The sequence below is a fragment of the Arachis hypogaea genome, chromosome 20, assembly GCF_003086295.3.
Source record: "Arachis hypogaea cultivar Tifrunner chromosome 20, arahy.Tifrunner.gnm2.J5K5, whole genome shotgun sequence".
In the NCBI taxonomy this organism is placed as follows: domain Eukaryota; kingdom Viridiplantae; phylum Streptophyta; class Magnoliopsida; order Fabales; family Fabaceae; genus Arachis; species Arachis hypogaea.
In genome coordinates this window covers 26,125,041-26,148,446 of record NC_092055.1, presented here as the reverse complement: position 1 = coordinate 26,148,446, position 23,406 = coordinate 26,125,041, and the positions used below count along the sequence as shown (strand labels likewise).

Below are 23,406 nucleotides of genomic sequence, written 5' to 3'. Positions count from 1 at the left end.
TTAGTTGATTCTTAATTTTTCTAATGTATGTAGCTTTCTGAACCAGGTGGATCAGATTATGTAGTTTTCTTTATTTGGGATATTTTCGGAGATGCATTAGAAGAGCTATTTTATTATTATGTTTGGTATAATAATATTCACATGTTCTGTATGCTTGTGATTGTTTCGGTGTTGATGGTGGCCCTCTTATCCAACTGCTCTTGTTCTGTAATATGCTTAATTTTATAAGTATTAAGGTTAGACAGATATTTTGTGTTGTATTTTGCTATAACTGAACCCTAAAGAGTTGGTAGAGGATTTGAAGAAACTTGTATTTGTATAGTATTCATTTATGTGTGTATTCTAGCCTGAGTTTTGCACTGTTGATGCTTGTGGTTACTAATTCTGAAATTTTAAAGTTGTGCTTGATTTTTGGTTCTGAATATCTTATCTTCTGTGACTAGTGACTAGGAAATAGGAATAATTTGTTTTGGTTAATTACTTAATCTTGCTCATAATTTTTGTTAGCTGTATTTTGAATTTTGTTTGCTGTGACTTAGAATCATTTTGTTTGAAATAAAAAACCCCAAGCCTTAGAGGGTAGAGAAGGAAGAAGAGGAATTGGTTGAGAGTTACATTGAATCAATCAAAATGAGATGATTCTGTTATGACATGAGGTGAAAGCCAAGTGAATTACAATGAGAAAGGAAATTACTATTATAAACTAACTAACAAAAGTTGTTAGCATGTACTCCTTCTTACTAACCTCTAGCTATAACTAAGCTAATTATAACTAATTTGTGCTGACCCATTACTAACTATAATTAAGAAAGTCCTTACTAAGATATATACATACCGTAACTCCTATCATTATCTCTAATTTTCTTATTTTTTAAGCTGTTTCTTTTTTCTTTGATCTTCATCATCTCTAAATTATGCTTTCTAGAAAACTGCTGTTGCTGTGCTGATTTGACCTTGATCACTAATGCTAAGTTTGTCTCTGAAGTGTAGAAAGTTTTATGAGTGTATAACCTTTGTGAAAATATCATCCACTTGCACAGTTTTTGAGATTTGGTATATTCCGATTTCTTTGTTATTTACATGATTTCTAAAAAAATACAAGTATGTCTTAAAATATTTAGACTTATAATGTAAAATAGGATTGACAGCTAATAATACTGCACTGAAGTTATCACAGTATATCATTGGAACTTCTATTAAAGAGATATTTAACTCATCATAGTTTTTAATCAGATCAATTTTTCTACTATATCTACTATACTCCTATAGTATCCTTTTATACTTGTCCTAGTCACAGTCGTTAACTTGTTGATGCCTAAGACACCAATTTTGAATCAAGAAATACACATTATTCAATAATAGACTTTTTATCATTAAGATCCTTAACCTAAGTTGTTCATGATTTTTAGTTCTGCATGTCTTATTTTCTGTGACTAGGGAATAGGAATCATGTATTGTGGTTAACTACTTAACTTTGTTCATGATCTTCGTTAGATGGAATTTGAATTCTGTTTGCTGTGACTTGGAATCATTTTGTAGTATTTATATTGGTTTATTCTAGCCTGAGTTTTGTGCTGTTCATTGTTTGCTTGATGTCCTTTAATTTTGTTCTGAACTGAGTTAATTGGAATTGAAGTATGTAATTGGCATAAGAGTAGATTTAATTTTGATCAGACACACCTTCGATGTTGTTGTGTTATTTTTCCGAACTTTTCATGTTATAGTTGCTGATGTCGTGTTGTTGTTGGTGTTTTCTTTTGTTTTTTATTTTATCTTCTTGCAATTAATTAGTGACAGAAAGAGTAAGCGTTGTGTACCAAATATTAAAAGATGATTATGTGGGATTATGGAAAGCATTTGTCAGCGAGTTGCTGTATAGAAAAACAAAAAGTTGGTAAGCAACGGTTGCTTTGTTGAATTGGGTCCCTGCGCAAGTAGATGGAATTTGACTTCAAATCTGTGAAATTAATATAATCCACTTATAGTAATTATAATCTTTTCTTGTTGTTATAGTTATCTTTTACTTGAGCTCACAACTATAACATGTTTTGGGTAGACGTTTCTGTTTCTGAAACGGGAAAATCCTTGGTTTTTCAGCTGCTGCCTTTGCATTTTATACTGACTTTAACCTATTTTTTTTGCTTTTTTTTCTAATGTATGTGTTTTTTTCTGTGCAGGGGTTTACCTTCATGACCCCACTGCATTTCTTGCAACTGTTGATCCTACTCTTGTAACCTGGTTGGAGGGTAGTGTTAGATATCAAACCAGTGGCATTACACGAGGTCTTACAATACTGTACAACAAACAGAAAAAGTGCTGTTATGCTGGTTTGAAATTTATCTTCAACTATTTGCATTTTGATAAAAGAGATGTCTTGGAGCAATGGTTGAGTTATCTTTGTATGACCTTAAGGTCACGAGATTAAGTCGCGTAATTGGTCATGGATGCATTTATTATGTTAGACTGTATAAATTACATCCTCTAGGAATGGTGCTTTTGCACGTGGTTTTTTTTTTCTTTAATTTTTGCAATTTAATCCAGTATATATGAATTCGTTACTTGATATAGAGTAAACTTTTCCAGAATTGCAAAGGGTAAGATTCGGTAAGAGTTTGAAATGTATTAGACATAAGAATGCCACACTCTTCTTATTACTAGCTGATGTTATGTATACCTAATAATCATCTTGCATGTTAGAGGATGAGATCCTGAAAACTGTAACTATATGAACTCTTTTATGAATCTTGGGCACCGATATTATAGTACACATTTTCAACTAGACAGCATACTATATTCAGGCAGTGAGGATATTATATGGAGTACGGACTATGACATTATTTTGACTCTTTCATTCCTCTGATTTATTGTATTTAATGTAGTTTTACTTATGCTTTTACTGAGAAAAGAAATGATATTTAAAAATAAAAAAGGTGAGGGGAACCTGGGACATGGATGCGTCTTAAATTGATACTCCGTTGTCTCTTATTTGAATTGTGTAGAACATAGATTTATTGAGGACTCCATCAAATTGTTTATACTAGGAAAGAACAAAGTATGGAACTGAAGTCTGATTTATATAGGCTTGGATGAAATAAATGCACATCATTTTTGGATATTCTAAATAACAGTTTATTATTGGTTAGTGATGTATTATGGGATAAATGTAGTTACTTGTACTAACTGAACTAAATGCTATACATGTTGAATCTGGATATGATTTAATGCTAATTATTATGGATGTTTAGTTTTAGTTTGAGTTAATATCTTAACTAAAATAGGACAATTTTGTAATTAAATATTTTTATAAGAGGACTGGATATATAATTTCTGTAAGCATTAAAAAAGTTAAGTTATATTTTTTATCATTTTGCAGAAACTCAATGCACCTCAGCCCCATTCCTTTCTGAAATTGAAAGAAAAAGGCAAATCAAGCTCTACCCACTCATTTACCCAGCCCTGCTGCCCGCAGCACTGCAGCCACGCCAACCACTGCAGCCACCTCAATTTTGGTGAGAATGTCATTCTATTTCGTACAGACCATTACAAATGAAATTCTAAAGTGATGAAATCATTGATGCTCATTTTTAAAAAAAATTAATCTAAATATATGTTGTTATGCTTAGATCTTTAAGATACAAAGAAGATAGTCAACCAAATGAGGGACATAAAAGTAAATATAATTGGATGGATTGTATTAAAAACTTTTAGTTCCTTAAAAGGTGTTGCTGTATTTTATGTGAATTAGTGGTAATTTTTGTAGTCTACATATCTGTGAAATGTTAATTGTGTCGTGATGTGTTTGTTTTTTTATAAATTGGAGGTGTATCTTCGTTTTTGGGAGATGGATCCGTCGGATAGCGATTTTTTCGGATCAGACTCCGATGTTGGGTTCCCTAGAGGAGACGATCTAGACTTTTTAGACGACGATTCAGAGGCTGATGAAGATAGACCTCAAGATAAGAGAATATCAGAGCTGTCACAAGAAGATATCATGCAACTTCAGTTTACAGATGAGGAAGCTGTCTATCGATTCTATAAGACTTATGCAATGATGCACGGTTTCGCTGTGAGGTTGGATGAAGTCAGATGCGATAGCGATGGTTCCATAATTATGCGCCAAATTGTTTGCAATCGGGCGGGCTCAAGAAAGGAAGAGGTTGAAAAGGACGAAAGAATCAGGGACCACCGACCCCTAACTCGAAGTTGTTGCCCGGCTAGAATTCGTGCAAGACTAGATACAAAAATTCAGCAATGGAAGGTTGTTTTGTTCTACGAAGAGCACTCTCATGAATTAGTTGCTCCACTCGACATTAGCATGATGCCTGAGTATCGCACATTCAGTGTCTCGGATAAAGCTCAGGCAAAGAATTTGCACGACATAGGCATCAGGATCTGTCACATCTTGGGATACTTGGCTGCTCAAAAAGGTGGATATGCAAACTTGCCATTCAACCAAAAAGACATGTACAACCTCATTACTCAATATAGGAAGGAAAAGGTGAAGGGTGGTGATGCAAATGCTGCAATAAGCTATCTGAGAGGTAAAGTTGGGAACGATTCTTATTTCTTTGGCAAGTACACATTAAGTAATGAGAATCGATTGGAAAATTTGTTCTGGGCTGATGGGACTAGCCGCATTGATTATGAGTGCTTTGGGGATGTATTGACATTTGATTTGACTTACAATAGGAATGTCTACAATAAACCACTTGTTATATTTTCTGGTAGCAATCATCATGGGCAGACCGTCGTATTCGGTTGTGGTCTTCTTGTTAATGAGGATATTGGTTCATACAAGTGGCTCTTGGAAACTTTTTTGGAAGCAATGGGGAGTAAACACCCTACGGTAGTTGTCACTGACGGAGATCTTTCAATGAGAGAAGCAATTAAACAGGTCTTTCCTTCTGCAACACATCGACTATGTGCATGGCACTTACATAGGAATGCATGCGAGAAGGTTAAAAACAGTGGATTTCTAATGGACTTCAAGCAATTGATTTATGCCAATGTGAGTGTTGAAGAGTTTGAGGTCAGGTGGGAAGACATGGTGGCCAGGTATAACTTATCAAGCAACTCTTGGGTCATCCAAACCTATGAGATGAGGAATCTATGGGCTCTTGCATATTTAAGGGACCAATTTTTTGGGCGAATCAGGACAACATCCCAGTGTGAAGGGATTAACTCTCTAATAAAAGCATATATGAGAAAGAAAGATACCCTTCTTGAATTCATCAATAACATGGAGACCGTGGTTATCCATTACAGGAACAATGAAAGAGTCGCAGAGTTCAATAGTAAATATACCGCTCCAGTACTTGTGACTTCTTTGCCGACACTTGAAGATTTTGCTGCAAAGACTTTCACTCGTAACATGTTCCGGGAGGTCAGGAAGGAAATTGAGGGTGCTTGTGCAATGAATACAGAGTTGGTAATTCAGGATGGTGGAAAACTATACTTCAAGTGTAACATTTTTGGAGTGCCAGAGATTCATCATGTGGTTGAGTTTGACAGAATTCGGGAGATTCTTTGTTGCGAGTGTCTGTGGTTCGAAAATAGAGGAATTCCCTGCATGCATATATTCACCTGCCTAAAGCACCAACACGTTGAAGTCATTCCAGAAAGCTTAGTGTGCAAGCGTTGGACGAAGAATACCAAGAGTGACTTCATGAAGTCAAACGTCGATGATCCAAGTGATTCTGATAAGGTACTAAAGTGTCGTTTGGGTGTGTTGGGTGCTGAGTGTTCTAGGTTGATGGATTTGGCCTGTAAGAATTCAAGTGATTTTGTCGAAGCAATGAATAGTGTTGTCGACACAATTACAAAACTCCAAAAGTGAGGTGAAAATCCACGTAACGCTTAGACGATGACTGCGTTGGTGACCCATTGGTGGTGAAGAGTAAGGGAGCTCCCAAGAAAAACTCAAAATTCAAGCAACAGAGAAAGTGTTCAAACTACAGTGTGACAGGGCACTACAACAAAAGTTGTCCTAATGCTCCTGGTAGAATCCCAAAGGAGCCAGTAGACGATGATACAGAAACGAATATCAGCAGCATCCTCCCTAAGGTATCTCATACTATAACTATGTCTAGACATTTGTTGTATGCTGATCTGTCATATTGTGTTATGGATTTATAAACTATGTTACTTCCATGCATTTGTAATGGACTGTGGTGTTTGCTTTGTGATCAGCACAAAAGACATGACAGTATGAAAAATCAGCATAAGATGGAAAAAGATAGGAACATTAGTGGTGGAACAACACCAACCTCAGCAGCTAAGTCGGCTTTTATTGATCAAGTGAAAACATCAAGTCTTGGTCCCAATATCCTGGTTTGTGCGTCTACAAGTAACGAAGAGTCCGGGATGGGTTCCATACCAGCTGGGTCTTCTGTTGTGGCCCCTAAAACTGGAATGGCAGCTTGAAGATGATTCAGATTTTTCGATGATTGGTTATTTCGTTCCATTTACTAATTACCTTTTATTGATGATTGTATAGTTTGCATTCATTGATTGAATTGACATTTATTGAACTAGGAAGATTATGTCATTTTGCTCATTTACTATTAAATTTATAGAAATTGCTTTTCGACTTATTCTATCAATAAACAAATTTGAGCTTAATGCTAGTTCATTTGAAGTGTCCCCATGTACTGTAGTAAGTAATTACGTATACGGATGTTAACCACCAAATTATAACTACGAACGCTAACTCGTGTCTTCTATTTACTACCGTGTCTTTCCCCCTTGCCTTTGCTGCGTTTTTTATTTCTATAATTCTATTTCTCTTTAAAAAAGATATTCATGTTCAGAATGACTATGTTAGTTTTAAAAAAGAGTTGAATGCAGGCCAAGGTAGCTACTGAGGAGTTAATCATTGTTTCAGATAATTTGTGGGAGCGATGCAAGATTCTGTTTACCCCAACTGCAGTTAAGGGATACCCATTCTACCTATATTGACAACTCACATTTGTATTTATATTATCTTAACAGGTGGATACCTTCTTCTCAGCAATACAGGGCTTCTTGGTATTGTTTGCTTATGCCACTCTTGCCACATGTCAGTTCTTAAGTTTTGTGAGGTAGGTAAATACTTTCACCGCATATGCTACACTATTTTGTTGAAAATTAGCTTCGCCAATTGGCCTCCTTGAAGAGTTAACTTAGTTTCCTATCACGCAAATTTTATACTTAATTTGTTCATTTGATCCAATTTTGCAGCATGCAGGGTTATATGGCATCAACCCAGTGGATGCTGTTCAAATGGAGAATGGTGAGACCATTGCACAATGGACGAATTTATACCTATTAAAGTTTGGGGTAAGGTGATGTTACACAATTTAATGGTTGATGAGGCATTATGCAGAGTTTTTATATGGCCTGCTCTATCTTTTGCTTATTAATGTTGGATAAGTTTTCGGTTCTCAGTAAAACAGTCCTTTCTTTGCTGGTTTTGATTTTTCTGTTTTGAATACTTTGCACATATTAATGACTGAAAATGAGTAAATAATACTTGTACGTATTTATTTCCTGCTTTTTTCGTCGTTCCCCCGTCCTTCCTTTCTTGAATTTCATTTTACTATGATGCAAAAGAAATAATTGTATATCCCTTATTTACAACAGTCGCTTCAGTAGCCTTCTGATTTGATGCATCTTTTTTACTACTATTTCCTTTCACTTTGTATATCTCTCTTGGCTCTTTCATTTTGCTTTATTTTTTTTACAAAAGTGAATGCTGTATGTTTTGTTCCATAAAATTTAATTCACTAGCTTGAAGCATATATCTTTTTTAGTATTGATTCTGAACTTAAAATCATGTATAATAAACTTGGTGAGCATTAACATCTATCTTACTTTTGCCTTCCTCTGATGGTATGGTAAACTGTGGTCTTAGACATGCTTTTGAGAACCATTCTATATTGTTATGTTTGGCTAGAAGACAGTTGATCTGATCGACTGCTTGGTTTTTTTTGTGGCTTGCAAAACCTGACTACTGAATAAAGAAAAAGTGATTTTGTATGAGTTCTATTTTTTATACAAATGAAATAGCTAAAAGCTGACTTCTCCCCAGAGATACTCTTTATCAGCTTCTAAAGATGAAGAATCTGAGTTTTTTATTTTTTTGTTTTCTGTTTTTGGGGGATATTCTGACAATTCATATTAAAATTATTTGTCCCTGCACCGCAGTTTTTGAAAAGCATAAAAACCAGAGGCTTCGATTTATGGAATGACAAATTCAAATTTGAAGGGTTGTAACTCGGAACCTCCGATTTGAGGTTTTTCTTTTTTCTTTATTTATAAGGCTGGAAAATTGCCGGGTTAGTGTTGAGGTTTTAAAATATAAAATAATTAAGAAGCTCATATGGTCTGATTTGTTTCTAACCGTTTTACAAATTTCACACCCAACATAACACACAATGAGCCAATAACAACCTATAAGTATAACACCAACGTTTCCTCAATATGTAAATTTAAAAGTGGAAAAGGATAGTATATAAGTAGTAACAAAGGAATACAGGATGAAAATACATACTTTTTGCTATATGACAATCATATAATTTTACAAAATGGCAATTTGACAACCAAAATAATCAGCAAACCTCAGCTGATCAACACACTGAACAATCATTTTATTGGTTTTTTTTCCTTTTTCCAACTGAAAAATTCAGGTCACCTCACTACCTTGCCAATAAATGAAATCATATACTGCTATTACAACCGAAAAGAATGACAAACTTACACCATAATACCCTAATAAAAGATTTAAAAAATATACATATAACAATGCCTTCTAGAATGACATCCCAACTTCATTCAAAATTAACATGGAAATGAAAACATAATCCAATCTCAGCAACCATCAATGAGCTATTCAAAGCAGCATGGAGGGGGAGAAAATAAAAAAAATATGAAAAAAATCCTTGCAATCAAAGAGATACAATGTCATCATTGACATTATATAAATACAACTTAACTGAAAGGATTAGAAGAAAATAAAATATTGAATTATATGCACTAACATGCAATCCAACACCAGTAACAAAGTCTTATTCTACTAGGCGAGGTCAGTTACGTCATGGAATCTGACAATGACCAAAAATCAAATCGTCATGAAGAATTATGTCATTTCAGAAGCCAATCCTATTTTGCACATAACTATGCGATGCAATCCCTGGTTTCTGTTTTACTCTTTTTGTTTGTGATTGATATTCTCTTATAATTTTCAACTAGGTAAATGCCCGCGCAATGCGCGGATTGTTGTACCAAATATATAGCATTTAACTTTATATATATTTGTAAAGAATAAAGACACATATTTTAATTATTCATAATTTTAAAAAATCTAGTAAATAAAAATGTAATGCTGATTTCAATTCAACAAATTATTTTAAAAAATTCTTATGTAATGTATCTTTTAAAAACGAATTTTATATAATATTTTGCAGTGTCAATTTTAAAAAAATAACAAATTACAGTAACCAATTTATATTAAAACTAATCCAATTTTACGAAAAGTAATGGATAATTTTATGATTCAAATCAATAAATTTATTTGTAAAAACTACAAAAGTTATACCTTTTTCTTTATATAAAATTATTAGAATTAGTGCACAAAAAACATAAATATATTTTTGGCTTTCTGTTTTATTAATGCTTTATATATATTTAGTTAAAATATATCAATCATGTAAATTCTCAATTAAGTCGGGTCCTGTATTAAAGTTTGACGTATACGAGGCCATGAAATCCCTCAAAATGTTTTCATGTCGAAATGATGGAACATCAAATTGCCACCCATCATACATCTCATTCCATGCTTGCACCATCTCGTCAATTTTGAACCCTGTGATTATTAAAATTTAATAATGTGTTTTTAGTGCCCTGAAATAATTGAGACTCAAAATGGATGTGAGTCTTAAACACGATGGCTAATATTTTTTCCTTCACATACCTCCAAGTGCTGTTGTATTAGAACTGTGATTTTTTATCATGACGCCAATGTCGGACGAAGAATCTCCAGCTAGTTCTAACTTTTCAACTGCAACCTCCAAGCATTCCTCCCATGTGGGTAGGCCTAGCTTATATTCCACAACAGAGCGCTCATACAACAACGTTCCCCATAAAAGATATACCTGTAACCTCATCTTTGAAGCCTGCTCTTCGGCTTCCTCCGAAGAAACATACCGGAAAAGATTATGCAAATCCATTTTCTCTAACTGTTCTTTATAGTTGTCGAATTTGGATAATCCATTCAAACGCTGCTTCTCAATCCCTTCCCACATCAACATGCCTTTCTCCATGCTATCCTCTGCCTTGTTATAGTACTGCAAAACCTCTTCAGAAGCACCAATGTCCAGGTCCTTATTGGTTGCCACCGAATAACACCAATGAAGCTTTGCTTGCTCAAACTGCTGATACCCAAGTGCAAGAAGTCGTTCATAGAAGTCGGGTTTGATTCTCACGGCCTTTTCGTATCTCGTTTCTACTCTTGTGTACTCAGTTTGAGCCCAGTCATATGCAGACTTGATACTCTCCAAAGACTCTCTTGATCCATCCTCTGCAGAAGATACACGCTTCCTCGCCCTAGACATGTGAACATTCCCCCAATTAAACAATGCCGAAGCTGCCATTTCTTGAAATTTATCAGCTGCAATTTCAAACAGTTCTTGAGCATCATCATCCAATGCAGTATCCCCCATTGCTTCGGAATATAGCTTCATTCCAACCTCGTGAATATATAGATATGCATCAGAGTCAAATCCAACAGGGTTCTTGAACAGCCTTGCAAACTGGACAAGCCAGTCCTCCACAGTAATCACCCAGTTTGCTACCGGTTCGGCTCTTTGCCTAGCTACATTCTCTATATCCTTACCTAATTTGATAACATAAGTTGGCACCCCACGTTCCATGGTTTTATCATCATAAGATGGTTCCTGTGAAGGATCCACTTCACAGGAATATAAAGTCAAATTGATCCCAGCACATTACCGGAACTTTCAGCTAGCCTTAAATCAGCAACATTGGTTATTGTAACAAAATCACCTTCTCAATCCTTATACTTTACAAGAACACTCTTCAATTGTGGAAACCGATCCTTTATTGTATCCCTTATCATCGTCAAACTACAATTCACTGGCAACTGCGCCCATCGTATATCCTCTCCAAATATGAACTTCACTGTCCTTGTAACCGCAGTTTCTCGCCGCTTAACAGGTCTTGCTTCCAAATTGTGTTTCTCAGTTGGGTTCTTGACCACTTCCTTATCCTCATCCTTAACATGACTCTTCACATTCTCCTGCACATGATCCGTCTGCACCACCTCCTTGTGCACAACTTCCTTATCCTCTTCCATCTTCTCGTCACTTTTCTGGTGATGACCTTTCTTCTTCTTTAGATTCTCCTTCACCACTTTTCGCAACCGGGCAACTGGAGGCTCTGCGATTGTAGCCAAAGCAATCTCAATCTCATCTATACTAATGTCTGAGTTGAATTATTTCCCTTCCATTGTAACGCCAATATCTTTCTCACATTAACATTACTCTTGATTGAAAATTGACAATAAGGATCGACATATAGGGAACTACTTATTCCCTATAACTGAGCCTTATGTATTACGAAAATGATCACCTCTAAAACATTGAATACCACATTAGTATTTAATTGTTCCTTGACCACGGAATCATATGATATATTAACATGATATATGAGGCGGCATGATATTCAGGATGAATAAAACAAATTCATTATATGGCATTATACCTTATCAACACAAAAAAATAATGATATAACATACGATCATAGGAGTAGACAATCAAAAGACCTGCCTGCTGCAGAAGCATGACTCCACAACTCATAATAAGAAATCAGCCAAAATCTGATAATTCCATAGCAGACAACCTCTTGAACTGCCTGCCACAAGCATGATAATGTCAAATTGTGATACTAAATTGATGGACTACGACAAGTTTCAAAACTGAACACAAGAATTGGGATGAACAAGAAGATACTAATCAAAGTACAAGACCTAGTTGAAGAATCATTGTGAGATTCAACACCTTTACCTAGGGTTACACGATCGGACACAAATTCGGATTGGTCAAGAATAATTTTAAGGAACATCTCTTAAAAATGTTCAACCATCTTAATCTGCAAGAGGACGAGTCCAATCATACTCTTAAAATTCTTTTTTTTTTCTGCTTAACACAAAATAAAATCCAATTTACCTCATCATTGTCGAATTCTACAACTCCAAATGGAACAAATGTTGATATAACAGATCTACGATGAGCAACATGAAGATCAATTTCCAGTTTCTCAGCCTCTGCTGGAAGACATGGCATAATGAATAGACCAAACTTTTTGTAAACCCTATCCTCTGGAAAGGGGCAAAATTTTATGTAGTATGAGTTGAGATGAACAATTTTCTCTTATACTTTCCAAGACTTTCTAAAGGGAGAAGAAACTAACATCTAATGTAATTCTCCGCTTGACTTGTCATCTGAAAAAAAGGGGGAAAAAGTGAAATACGACAGCAATTCAAGGAAGAGAATAAGAAACCCACTAACCTAAAGATCAATCCGAGAATAGGGCCACTATGAATAGCGATGACCCTCGGGGGAGCAGACGTCGTTGCCAATTTACAGGAAAGGCTGAAGATAGGGTCACAAAATTGGGTGAGTGCTTTATTTTTCGCGGGTTTGGGGCTATCGGGGTTTTTGGTTTGGCGGGTATGTGTGTGAGAGTATTTTTTGATTCTCGTAGATTTAATTTTTGGGGGGTTTCTACCACCCAAACTATTCAGAACAACAACCGCTATCAGTTAAATTACAAAGGGAGCAGAGTTTTCGGGTGAACATGCGGAGTTCTCTAACACCTTTGCTATATAATTTCCATAAAATTGTAATTATTGTGTAGTGTAGTGTACCTACTCATTCAATTTTGAGGTTGCAACGTCTCTTCTATTTTAGTTTACAATTTTAGTAAAATAAATGGAAACAACACAATACTATCGATAAAAACGGCAGAATTAGAAACAAATAATTAGAAACGGTTATAGTATAAAGTCTTACTAAAATAAAATACCCAACCCTGTCAATGTAAATAATTCAAAAAATCTTAAACTTCAAAAAATAAATAAGACTCGGATCATTAACATAAAAAATGGCTGCATTTCAGTTAATTTTGGTGACCAATTTCTTTGCGGCTTCGATGGTGTTTTCTTTGACCTTATTGTAATTACTCAACACTAAGTCTAAGGCCAATCGCATGTGAGTAGATTCATCCACTGGCTGCATGTTGTGAAATTAATAAATTAGTGAACATTCTATTTAATAAGGATACAATATCAGGAATTATAATGTTATACTCACTGGTATGATAAATGAATTTCTGGTCTCAGCATATAATTGCCATCTAGCAACCCACATCCCAGAATCAAACCTGAGGCATACGAATTAAAGTATTTGTTTCATCTTTCCTAGAAACTTATTTGAATTTGCTTAAATTCATATAGTAACTTGGCTTACGAGTTATCTTGTTGTGGAAGATTCTGTGGATAATAGATCTGAAATTCACCGAGTTGATATACAACTTCATCCAACTCTGACTTACCCGCTAATCTCTCATCGGCCAAATGTTCATGGATCATCCAGTCAATGAAATTTGCCTACATTGACAGCAATTATAACTATAAGTAATTGTTGCTGAAAATTAAATGAGTTACTGGCAACAAATTCAATTGAGAAGCATGAATAACTCACTAGTTGTCGAATCTGTCGCTCCTTTATGGTTTTCCTTGGTCGTTGTTGCATCGGATCTATACATATCAACTTCCTCTTCTTCACGTCAACACATAATAAGTACCAGTGTTTAAAGAGGTCCTTAATTGGTACATAAATCTAAAAATCACAAAAACCCAATATTATAAAAACATATAACGGCAAATAAAAGTAGATGGGTAGGTTTCAAAGTTAAAACAAATACATTAGCTACCTTTGATAAGCTGCTAACATCAGATAAGTATGCTGAATGGTTCATTACCACCTCTGATGGTGGGTAGAAAAAGGAAAGTGCTTGTTCCTATCAAGTTTTACAGTTAATGAAAATTGTGATTCACTTTGGTTGTTTTATTAAAGCATATAGTAGACCTTGAATTCATATGACTTACGGAGACCCTAGGCGGAAGAAACCATATCTTTGGACCTCCGGAACGGTTTTTTTCATCATGAATCATTTTGCATGCAACCATTGTTAATATCTAGCAAGTTTAAAGGTAACAAATAAAGTTAGTCTCAGAGGATTGAAAAATAAAAAATTTAACGAAAAAAATTTGGAATGTTACATTAGCATCTATCTGTCGCATAGGCATAAGTGCATCGAATGATCTTCTACAACCATCCACACCTTCGTATACAAGTATTTTCTCGATGTTGTAAAAATAAATAAATAAATAAATAAATAATCTTACCACGTGAAATAAAATATTTAACAACTCTTATCTATATGTATATTAACAAGATACTTACTCGGGAGAGGCATTAGCATTATATAAGTATATAGCTACCATTGCTTCTTCTTCATTGACCAGCATATCTCTGGGGATTTCAAACGTCAACTGAAATAAAAATAATCATGAAATCATAGTCAAATTATTCATAATGAACATATTCTTAATAAAATAATTTTTACTTACTGGTATTGTCAATGAACGCAATCTTTCAACTTCACATTTGACGACATCCAACTCACACAGTTGTCCATCATGGTTAGTTATCTGCATATTAAATGTATACATTACAAATATTTATTTTGATCATTTTCAGTTTCATTAAACACAATTTCGTACTGTTCATATGTTACTATATTCACCTACTATTAAGCATGAAATTCGCATTTGGCAAACTTTAGTAATCCTTAAAATAGAGATTACTAATTCTTGTTACTTACCCTACTGCCATTTGCTTCTTCACCTCCAGCAGTAGACATTACGGTGTTTGCAGGAAGAGTTAATGTTTGGGCCAAATTCTGAAACTCTTGGCGTATCGTTATTTGTACCTCTTGTTTCACTCTCAAAATCTTTGAATCAATGTATTCAGTTAAACATTGATACATTGGTTCTGAGAGTAAATTTAAATGTTGATTGCTGACAAATAAATTGTCGAAGGAGGCTTCTATGTTCTTCTTGGAAAGACTTTGGCTACACAAGTGCGAAATTAAATTATAGTTAAAAAAAAATTTTTTAGACTGTCATACAGGTCTCTTCTTGTGAGAAAATAACAAAAAGAAAAAAATACCGTAACAAAAATTTATTTAATATTAATTTACTTTACATAGGATTAAATTGTAAAAAATAAAACTGATAGTCAAATACTAAACAAATAATTTTAAGACAATTGACTTTTATAAAGCCGGAAATATATAGTTGTTAATTTTAAATATTTATTCATGGTTGATTAATGATTTTATGCATAAAAATTATTAAAACGGTACAAATTTATTAAAAAAAGTGTAACCAGCAAATCCATCCTCTAAATCCCGGTTGATTGAAATGTTGCAGTTGATTAATATGAAAGTGTTTCTTCAATAATGACTAGTGAAATGAAACATCTTATGTTTTCAAAAGATTAAAGAGATAGTTTACAAGATTTTTTGCACAATGTATCACTCTTTTATTCGTCATTGATATATAAAAAAAAACTAATTAATTATTTAGATTAACATAATATTACGAATATTATTACAGTTAAAAACTTAAGTATTAATTAAGTAATTAATATTATACTTATATAAAGTGCTATTTTTTTTATCAAAACCAAATGTTATGATAAATTAATACACAGTATAGTCCATTATAAATTTTTGTTCATAAAATAAAGTTTTTTGATAAAGGAGCCATAATAATTGTAATAAAATAGATTATAGTTACAATATGATATGAATTAAAAATATTTTTAATGTACTCAAACATATAATTATTTATATAACATGGCTTAAAAGTGTAACATAGTTGCTGAGATTATCATAGTCTAATTTTAGATTGATCAGAAAAAAACTTGAAAGTGCTCTATAAACAATTTATTGTTACTGAAATTTAAGAATAAAGAATAATTAGTGAATTATTTTCTGGACGTCAAATAACTAATGTATAAAGTAAATTAAATTAGGAAGTCATAGCTGTTAGAAAAGATTGAGTATAAAATCAATTTTAAGAAAATTTGTTTACTTAATATAAGTGATCAATATACATAGGCTTTTTTATATAAACAAATATCACAACTATATTATTTCCAAAAAAAGCATGAAGATAAATGATTCCGAAAATTCACAAAAGCATAGGCGGCGCGTCTGCGAATTGAATTTACACTCTAGTTCAGATGTGGTAGCCATGAATTTGGATTGACATGAGCGGCATTTCTGGCACGGCGCCCACGCAATAAATGGGGAGACCAGTTTGTGGCTGGCTCCAGTAGAAATGACACCTCCGATGGGGCATCCCTGAATTGGAGTGTAATTAAAAGTTAGAGGTTTCTTTTCACTTGAGCCAACCCTAACATCTATTATCATAGACTTTCACTACATATTTCCACATTATTATTTTTAATACTAATTTAACAATGGGATGCTTTTTAATTGTAAATTATTCTAGTATTAAAAGTGTGATGATCTTATTTAGGAAGTAGAAATCGGATCGTCGGATTTGAGTTTAAAAAATTAAAAAAATTTGAAATATGCACTCCGAAATGTAGATCTGTGTACTCCAATTTAGTTAAATTTTTTAAACACATATCGGAAACTATGACTTGTGTATCCCATTTTTTTTATTTTTCAAACACAAATAAAAAAACAGTTTCAAAATCTAAATTCATGAAAACAAAATAAATATTTTCAATCAATCATGCATTGCAATTATTTGAGTCTTCCCATGTTATTTTGCAGGCCTAAGTAGTTAAACTTTAGATTAATTTTTGTAAATAAATAAATAAGTTAACAGTATGTTTAAAACAGGAAAATAAAATTATAAAATTATATTTAGTAGATAAGATATAAACACATATATGATATTTAGAAACATAAAATTGATATATTTTGTATTTTTTTATACGAAAGACATGAAATATTAATTAGGAGCTCAACTTAATTTTTATTTTTTATTATTCTTATCAATTGTTTATAATTAAATTTCTTGTCATTATATATATTTTGTAAAATTTTGTATGAAAAATAATGATAAATACACTTTTATATTCTAGTTTTTATGTGTAATTTATTATCAAATAAAATATAAAAACTGAACACTAAATTTTATATTTTTATTCCTTGTGTTGCATTGTTTTCATGATCGAACGTAGCTTTGTATATATTTTGTTACCATTTTTTACCCTCTCAAGTTCCATTAATTAACAGTGGAAATAATTTTACGTTATCGATGAATAACAAACAAATGCGAAATATAACTTTTATCTTCATAATAAAAAAATTATATGTTGAAAAGATTAATGATTATATAATTTTATATAATTTTAATAATTTAACCATTAAATCATATGACCATAACTAAGTTTATACATGTTTGTATGTAATCTAATAATCTTACCATTAGAGTGTGTAAATTTAACCAGTTATGCGTGAAAATTGAACCATTGAAATTTCGAATAAGAATAGTAGTATATAATCTCATACTCTATTTTCTTGGTCGTCCCTTTTGACTTAGACTCCAATTCGTGAATGTTTAACTGGAGTTGGTAATCTGAAAATTGAATAATTAGGAATACCTTTAAATTGAGATTTACCTGGAGGATATGTCACAAACAGCATCTTGCGCGACGGTGATGATTTCGTTCTGCGTGACCTTTTTTTCCATATTTTTTTTTGCGTTGAGTTTACTCTTCAAACAAAGTAAAAACACGTAAATAATGTCAGATTGAGTTTTAAATAAGTTAATCATCAGTTACAATTTTATAGGTTAATACTAACACGTAGACAATAAAATACGAAGCATAGTATGGAACGAATAAAAATTAAACAAAAATTAAAATGAAATAAAGTTAGATACCAAAAAATTAATAAAAAACTTGACGTTACAAACCTCTTTGAACTGCTCCTAGTTGCACGACCAGTCATGATGTCACTTTAATGGTAATGTGAGTGCTAAAAAGGGTGAATAACACAAAAACATAAAACAAGTTGTTAGGGAGGCCTGAACAGTAGTGACTACTTTAACAGTTATTTATAATGTTTCCATTGTCGTTTGAAATTTGAAAAGGTAATACTATCTAAAAACTAGGAGGTTTAAGTTAAATTTTTTTCTTTCAATTTTAAATTAATTCGACTACACATGTGGAATTTGTTACGAATTTTTATCTGATGGCCTTTAACAATATTCAAATTTAAGTTAGTCTTTGCACAAGTGGCAAACCGTTTAAACTTCATTTTAAAAATGTTGCCTTTCAAAATTTAATTTAAATCTTAAATATGTTTCACTAAGTTAATTTATAAAATTAATCTTAGCGTTTTATTTATCCTAAAAATTATAAACTAAAATTAAAATTCATAACTTGTTTTAACAGAATTAAAATAAAATAAAAAAATAAGCCTTGAATAAAAATAAATGTACTAAAATTTGAATTTCAAAATAAAAAAAATTACAAAAATAAATAAATTACTTAAACATTATTTTTTAAAGCACATCATGAACTCATATGAATAAATATTATATGTCAAATAGATCATGATATGTTGACACAAAAATTATTGTCTCTATATTGTTTGAAAAATAATAAATCTATCTCATTAATAACAATATTAGAACTTAGATATAAACGGTAATTGATATCATATATTGTGTAGGTACCTAGAGTATATTAGAAAAGTGTGTTTATAATTTAACGAGAAAAATTTGTCTTTATAAATTTTTTTTAACAAAAAACTAGCCTCGTTCAACTATTTTAAATCCTTTACGAATAAAAATATCCTATTAAGAAAATCTGTAAGATTAATTTACATCCAGCAAAAATATATGTGAAAAAATGGTTAGAGATTTTTGAATTTAACATAATTGACGAAAGAATTTATTTAATAATAAACCTATTTTATTAAAGCTTGAATGTACACACCAATTATCATAATATATTGTATAAGTATCAAGAGTATATTAACATAGTATGATAATAGTTTAAAGAGAAACATTATTCTGTACATTTAATTTAAGAAATCAGCTTATTTAAATTATTCTGTAAGTGGATCTATTTTTAAATTTTAGGTTGAGAGTGAGCAGATTTTTAAAATTTCCTTGATGGTTGAAAGTGAAGTAGTTATATTTTTTTCTCGAGAGTCAATGTAAAATTTTACGAAACGTGAGTACATGCATGTAGTTCTAGATTATAAGAAATAGGGGTAAAATAGAAAAAAAGAATTGGATACTACATCTTTCATATTCCCATTATATATTGTTACAGGTATTTTAAAGAGGAAAATTATTTTCTGGAAGATTTATTTTAAAAAATTACCGTGTTAAAATTATTTTGCAAACGAATCTATCTTTATAATTTTACGTTGAGACTGAGCGGTTTTTCTTTTTAAATCTCTTTGATGGTTGAAAGTGAAGCAGTTATATATTTTTGTGCTGACTTAATGTAGTATTGACAGAAATTGAGTACGTATTTCTAGTTTTAGATTATAAAAATCGGAGTAAAATAGGAAGAGAGAATTTGAGAACAGATTCTCCGTATTCTGATGGTATATTGTTATAGATATATATTGTTATAGATTAAAAAAATGCAATTCTGAAAAAAATCATGTTACTTTTTAATATTTAATATTATTAATGTGTTTTCGAAATGTTTGCACAAAATTCACCGTTGACTTAGACTTATTTATTTACGTAAAGTTTGTTTATGGACTCAGCAAACCTGTATAATTCTAATACAATTTGAAGTGTATTAGTATATTTTTATCTTTTGATAAATTTAATTTTATTTAAATAATTAATAATCTAAATTATAAAATTTGTAGTACTTTGTAATTTAAAATTTAATGATTTATTAAATTGCATGTGTTCGTATTATTGTACTGATGTTATTAATTTTATTTATTAGATTTTGTTTAAAAGAAAAAATTTACGGTTGTTAAATGTTAACTTACAAATAAATACATTTATGTTATTTTTAAATTAAAATTTTTTAAATAAATGTACTCTTATTATTTTAATTTTTTTATTTAAATAAACATATTCATATAATTCTAAATAAAATTTAAAATTAAAGGTGTTACCACTAATCAATTGAATCTTGAAGAAACATATGATATTCAAACGATGGTGTTGTACGGCCAATTCGATTGATTTACCAAGAAACACGAATTTATTGGTGTTTAGAGATGGATCAAGGAAAAAAAATTGTTGATTAATGGAAGATGTGTTTCCTTGTTTCTTCTATTTTTAACATTATTAAATATGATACATGAATAAGAGATAATAATTTATAAAATAAAAGATAAAATTAATAATTAAATAGTATATAAAAGATTAAATTATAGTTAAAATTAAATAAGAATTATGTAACAATTATTTAAAAAGTTTAACAAACGTATTTTGTTACTGAAACTATCTAATAGTCCAAGAATGAGATAGTCTAACCAACTGAATTGTCCAACGATATCTTCTACACAGAGAGGATGACTCATGATCAACGTTAATCTCATGATCATCGTTACTCGTAAACGAATCTCCAATAGTTTAAAAAAATACCATCTAAATTTTAAAATTAAGAAATTTACAAATTCGATTTCAAAAAAATCAATTTTTAATAAGAATTAAAAGCGATAGTTTATCGTTCTAGCATTTGTTGGAAACGAAAATTTAAATAAGATTAAATATGTGTAAAATGAGTTGCAAATAAATGATATACATAAACTGAAATTTAAAAACTAAAATTTCCAATGATTTATAAAAAAAAGCCCAAACCATATGGTTACAAATTAAATATTACATATGTGGTTTCAAAAATTGAAGAATATTAGATGTATAGGCGTAATAGAATAATATTAATTATCGCTATCAATTTCTGTTGTTTTTTAATTAACTACGATATATGAAAACAATAACAACAATACCATTTAAATTTTAAACTAAAGAAATTCAGCAATTCGGTTAAAAATAAATTCGATTTAATGCTTTTTGAGTTTAAATGCATTATTTTTTTTCTCTTAAATGGTACAGAAACAACAAATATCTTTTTTCAAACTAAATCGTTATAGCCTCCAGCGATTTATGCACGTGTCTCTATGCACATAAATCGCTATTGCCAGTAGCGGTTTATGGCCAAGCATCGATAAACAGAAACTGCGACTTTTTTTAGCGGATTATGTGTTCCCCCATTTGCATGTAATATGCAGCTGGCTATAGCGGATTATGTGTTTACGTAAACCGCTATTGCTAGTAGCGATTTCTAAAGATATATAAAAAAATGTGTTTGCGTCTTTATATTGGAATAAGATATATTTGGATAAATTTAAAAAGGGAAACTATCACTTCAATTTAATAGTTTAGTGTATTTTTTTCAAATGTGGTTGACATGATGTAGATTGAAAACAAATTGAATTCCGTAACTTTAAATTTGATTTGTTCAAAATTCAATATTTGAAATTTTAATTTTTGAAATCTACTCTATCAGTAGCCCTTATAAATTCGGAGCACATGGATCTACTCTAGTCAAAAGTTTTTATAATTTACCTATTCATACGAGAAAAACTTTAGTTAATTTTAGCTTGAATTAACTATTATCACAAAAACATGTCTTCGAGGGGGAGAGGTAGGAGGCCGAGCAAGGAAAGAGCTAGATCTACCATCAACGTAACAAGCGAATCAACGGACAGCATGGACAAGAATAGGACAAAACAGAGGAAAAGAACACTAAAACAAATAATAGATACATCCTCAAGGTAACCGGTCCAATTTTATTATACAACTAAATATTTTCTTTATAGTATGGTCGGTTTATTTGAGTAATAGATGTACGTCCAATTTTGTGTTTTTCTTAACATTAATTTAATTCTTAATTATTATCCCGTAATATTTAATATAATAGGAAAAAACCTGTTTTATTATTTATTAGTACATATCTTTAGTACAAGATTTTAAACAACCTATGAAATTTTGTAGATCAATTTTAATTATAATTTTTAAAACATGAACCATTTTTTCCTGTGTAATTAATTATTCTGCACCAGAGCTTATTGAACAATGTATCAGATTAATATTTCAGCGTACATTTAGTGAACAACGAAGTAATCAATTCTTCAATTTCAATAAGATACAAACTTTGTGATAATGTTTTAATAGGAATTAATTTTTATTAAATTTTATGTAATATTTAGAATACAATATTAACGTTTATTAATTATTTAGTATCTGTTGATGCTTTAAATAAGTGTTCTTAAATTGTGTATTATTTGCAACATTTAAAATACAGTTTTCATGGAAGTTTAAATACGGGTAACAAGAAACAAAAGGAGGTGAGTTCGCCCCTTAAGAAGAACCATTCTCAAGACATTGAAGCTCACTCACCACCCACCTACAACCAGTACCACCACCGTTGTGAAATTATTTTTACTAATGCAGTTGATAAGATGACAACAGCCATAACCTGTCTGACGAAAATTCTCGAAAAACAAAACCAAATGGCTTATCCATTGTACGCCGTTAATAGAACTAGATCGGACAATCCGTACATAGAAAATCTAGCTATTAATAATACCACGAATATTAATAATTCAAAAACTGATAATAAAGTCGACATATATAAAATAATGAGCAAATTCATTCGATCCCAAGAATGTCAAAAAACAGTTGTACAACCCACCCTACACAAATTCTCCCCTAGCAACGATTCTGATAACCACGCAAATGACATGAATCTCAAGGAGATATTCAAACCAAATGCCTCCCCACGAAGATCATCTGAATTATATTTGAATTCAAATACGGGAATATATATTGGTAAAAAGGGTACCTCATCATTTGTGCTGCCGCGGCGTTCATGTGGCCCGAAAGTTCCACAGGTATGTGTATGAAAACATGAAAATGTGTTGTGATGACTTTGTTTAGTATTACTTTTTTTAATTTTATTGTCTAATTACACATGATGATGGTGTCGTGTTTGCAGTGGATGCCCATTAGTTTTAGACCACCGGAGGACATGATTCTAACGACGGATGAAGTTGCTTGTGCCGCCTATATTTTTGGCCCGGATTTAAAGTGGCAAGTTAATCGGTAAATACTTATAACACTATTCGATTTGATGCAGGTCTAATTTATCATTTCGTAACGACAATTTTCTGAGATAAATATTTGCATGTGTATTCATAAAGGGATGAAGTACTGGTGTCAACTCGTACCGCATATGCAAATAGAGA

The 23,406-nt window shown here is 31.6% G+C and overlaps 1 protein-coding gene and 1 pseudogene across 1 annotated transcript; one reads left to right on the top strand and one right to left on the bottom strand.

Annotated features, from left to right (window-relative positions):
- Nucleotides 1–1,830: 1,830 nt before the first annotated feature.
- LOC112785649 (protein FAR1-RELATED SEQUENCE 5-like) lies at nucleotides 1,831–6,423 on the top strand. The gene is made up of 6 exons (XM_025829098.1): nucleotides 1,831–1,894; nucleotides 2,178–2,327; nucleotides 2,698–2,717; nucleotides 3,821–5,832; nucleotides 5,958–6,063; nucleotides 6,190–6,423. The coding sequence occupies exons 1-6, from the start codon at nucleotides 1,831–1,833 to the stop codon at nucleotides 6,421–6,423; spliced, it is 2,586 nt and encodes an 861-aa protein (XP_025684883.1).
- Nucleotides 6,424–9,677: 3,254 nt separating this feature from the next.
- LOC112785648 (protein PHOX1-like) lies at nucleotides 9,678–15,108 on the bottom strand (annotated as a pseudogene).
- Nucleotides 15,109–23,406: the final 8,298 nt, after the last annotated feature.

What these genes read in the sequence shown, in the direction of transcription:
- LOC112785649 (XM_025829098.1), top strand. Translation starts at nt 1,831, where the DNA reads ATGATTATGTGGGATTATGGAAAGCATTTGTCAGCGAGTTGCTGTATA. An exon ending in GAAAAAGTGCTGTTATGCTG is followed by an intron (nt 2,328 to 2,697) that starts GTTTGAAATTTA and finishes CTTGCATGTTAG; the next exon opens with AGGATGAGATCCTGAAAACT. An exon ending in TCAGCAGCATCCTCCCTAAG is followed by an intron (nt 6,064 to 6,189) that starts GTATCTCATACT and finishes CTTTGTGATCAG; the next exon opens with CACAAAAGACATGACAGTAT.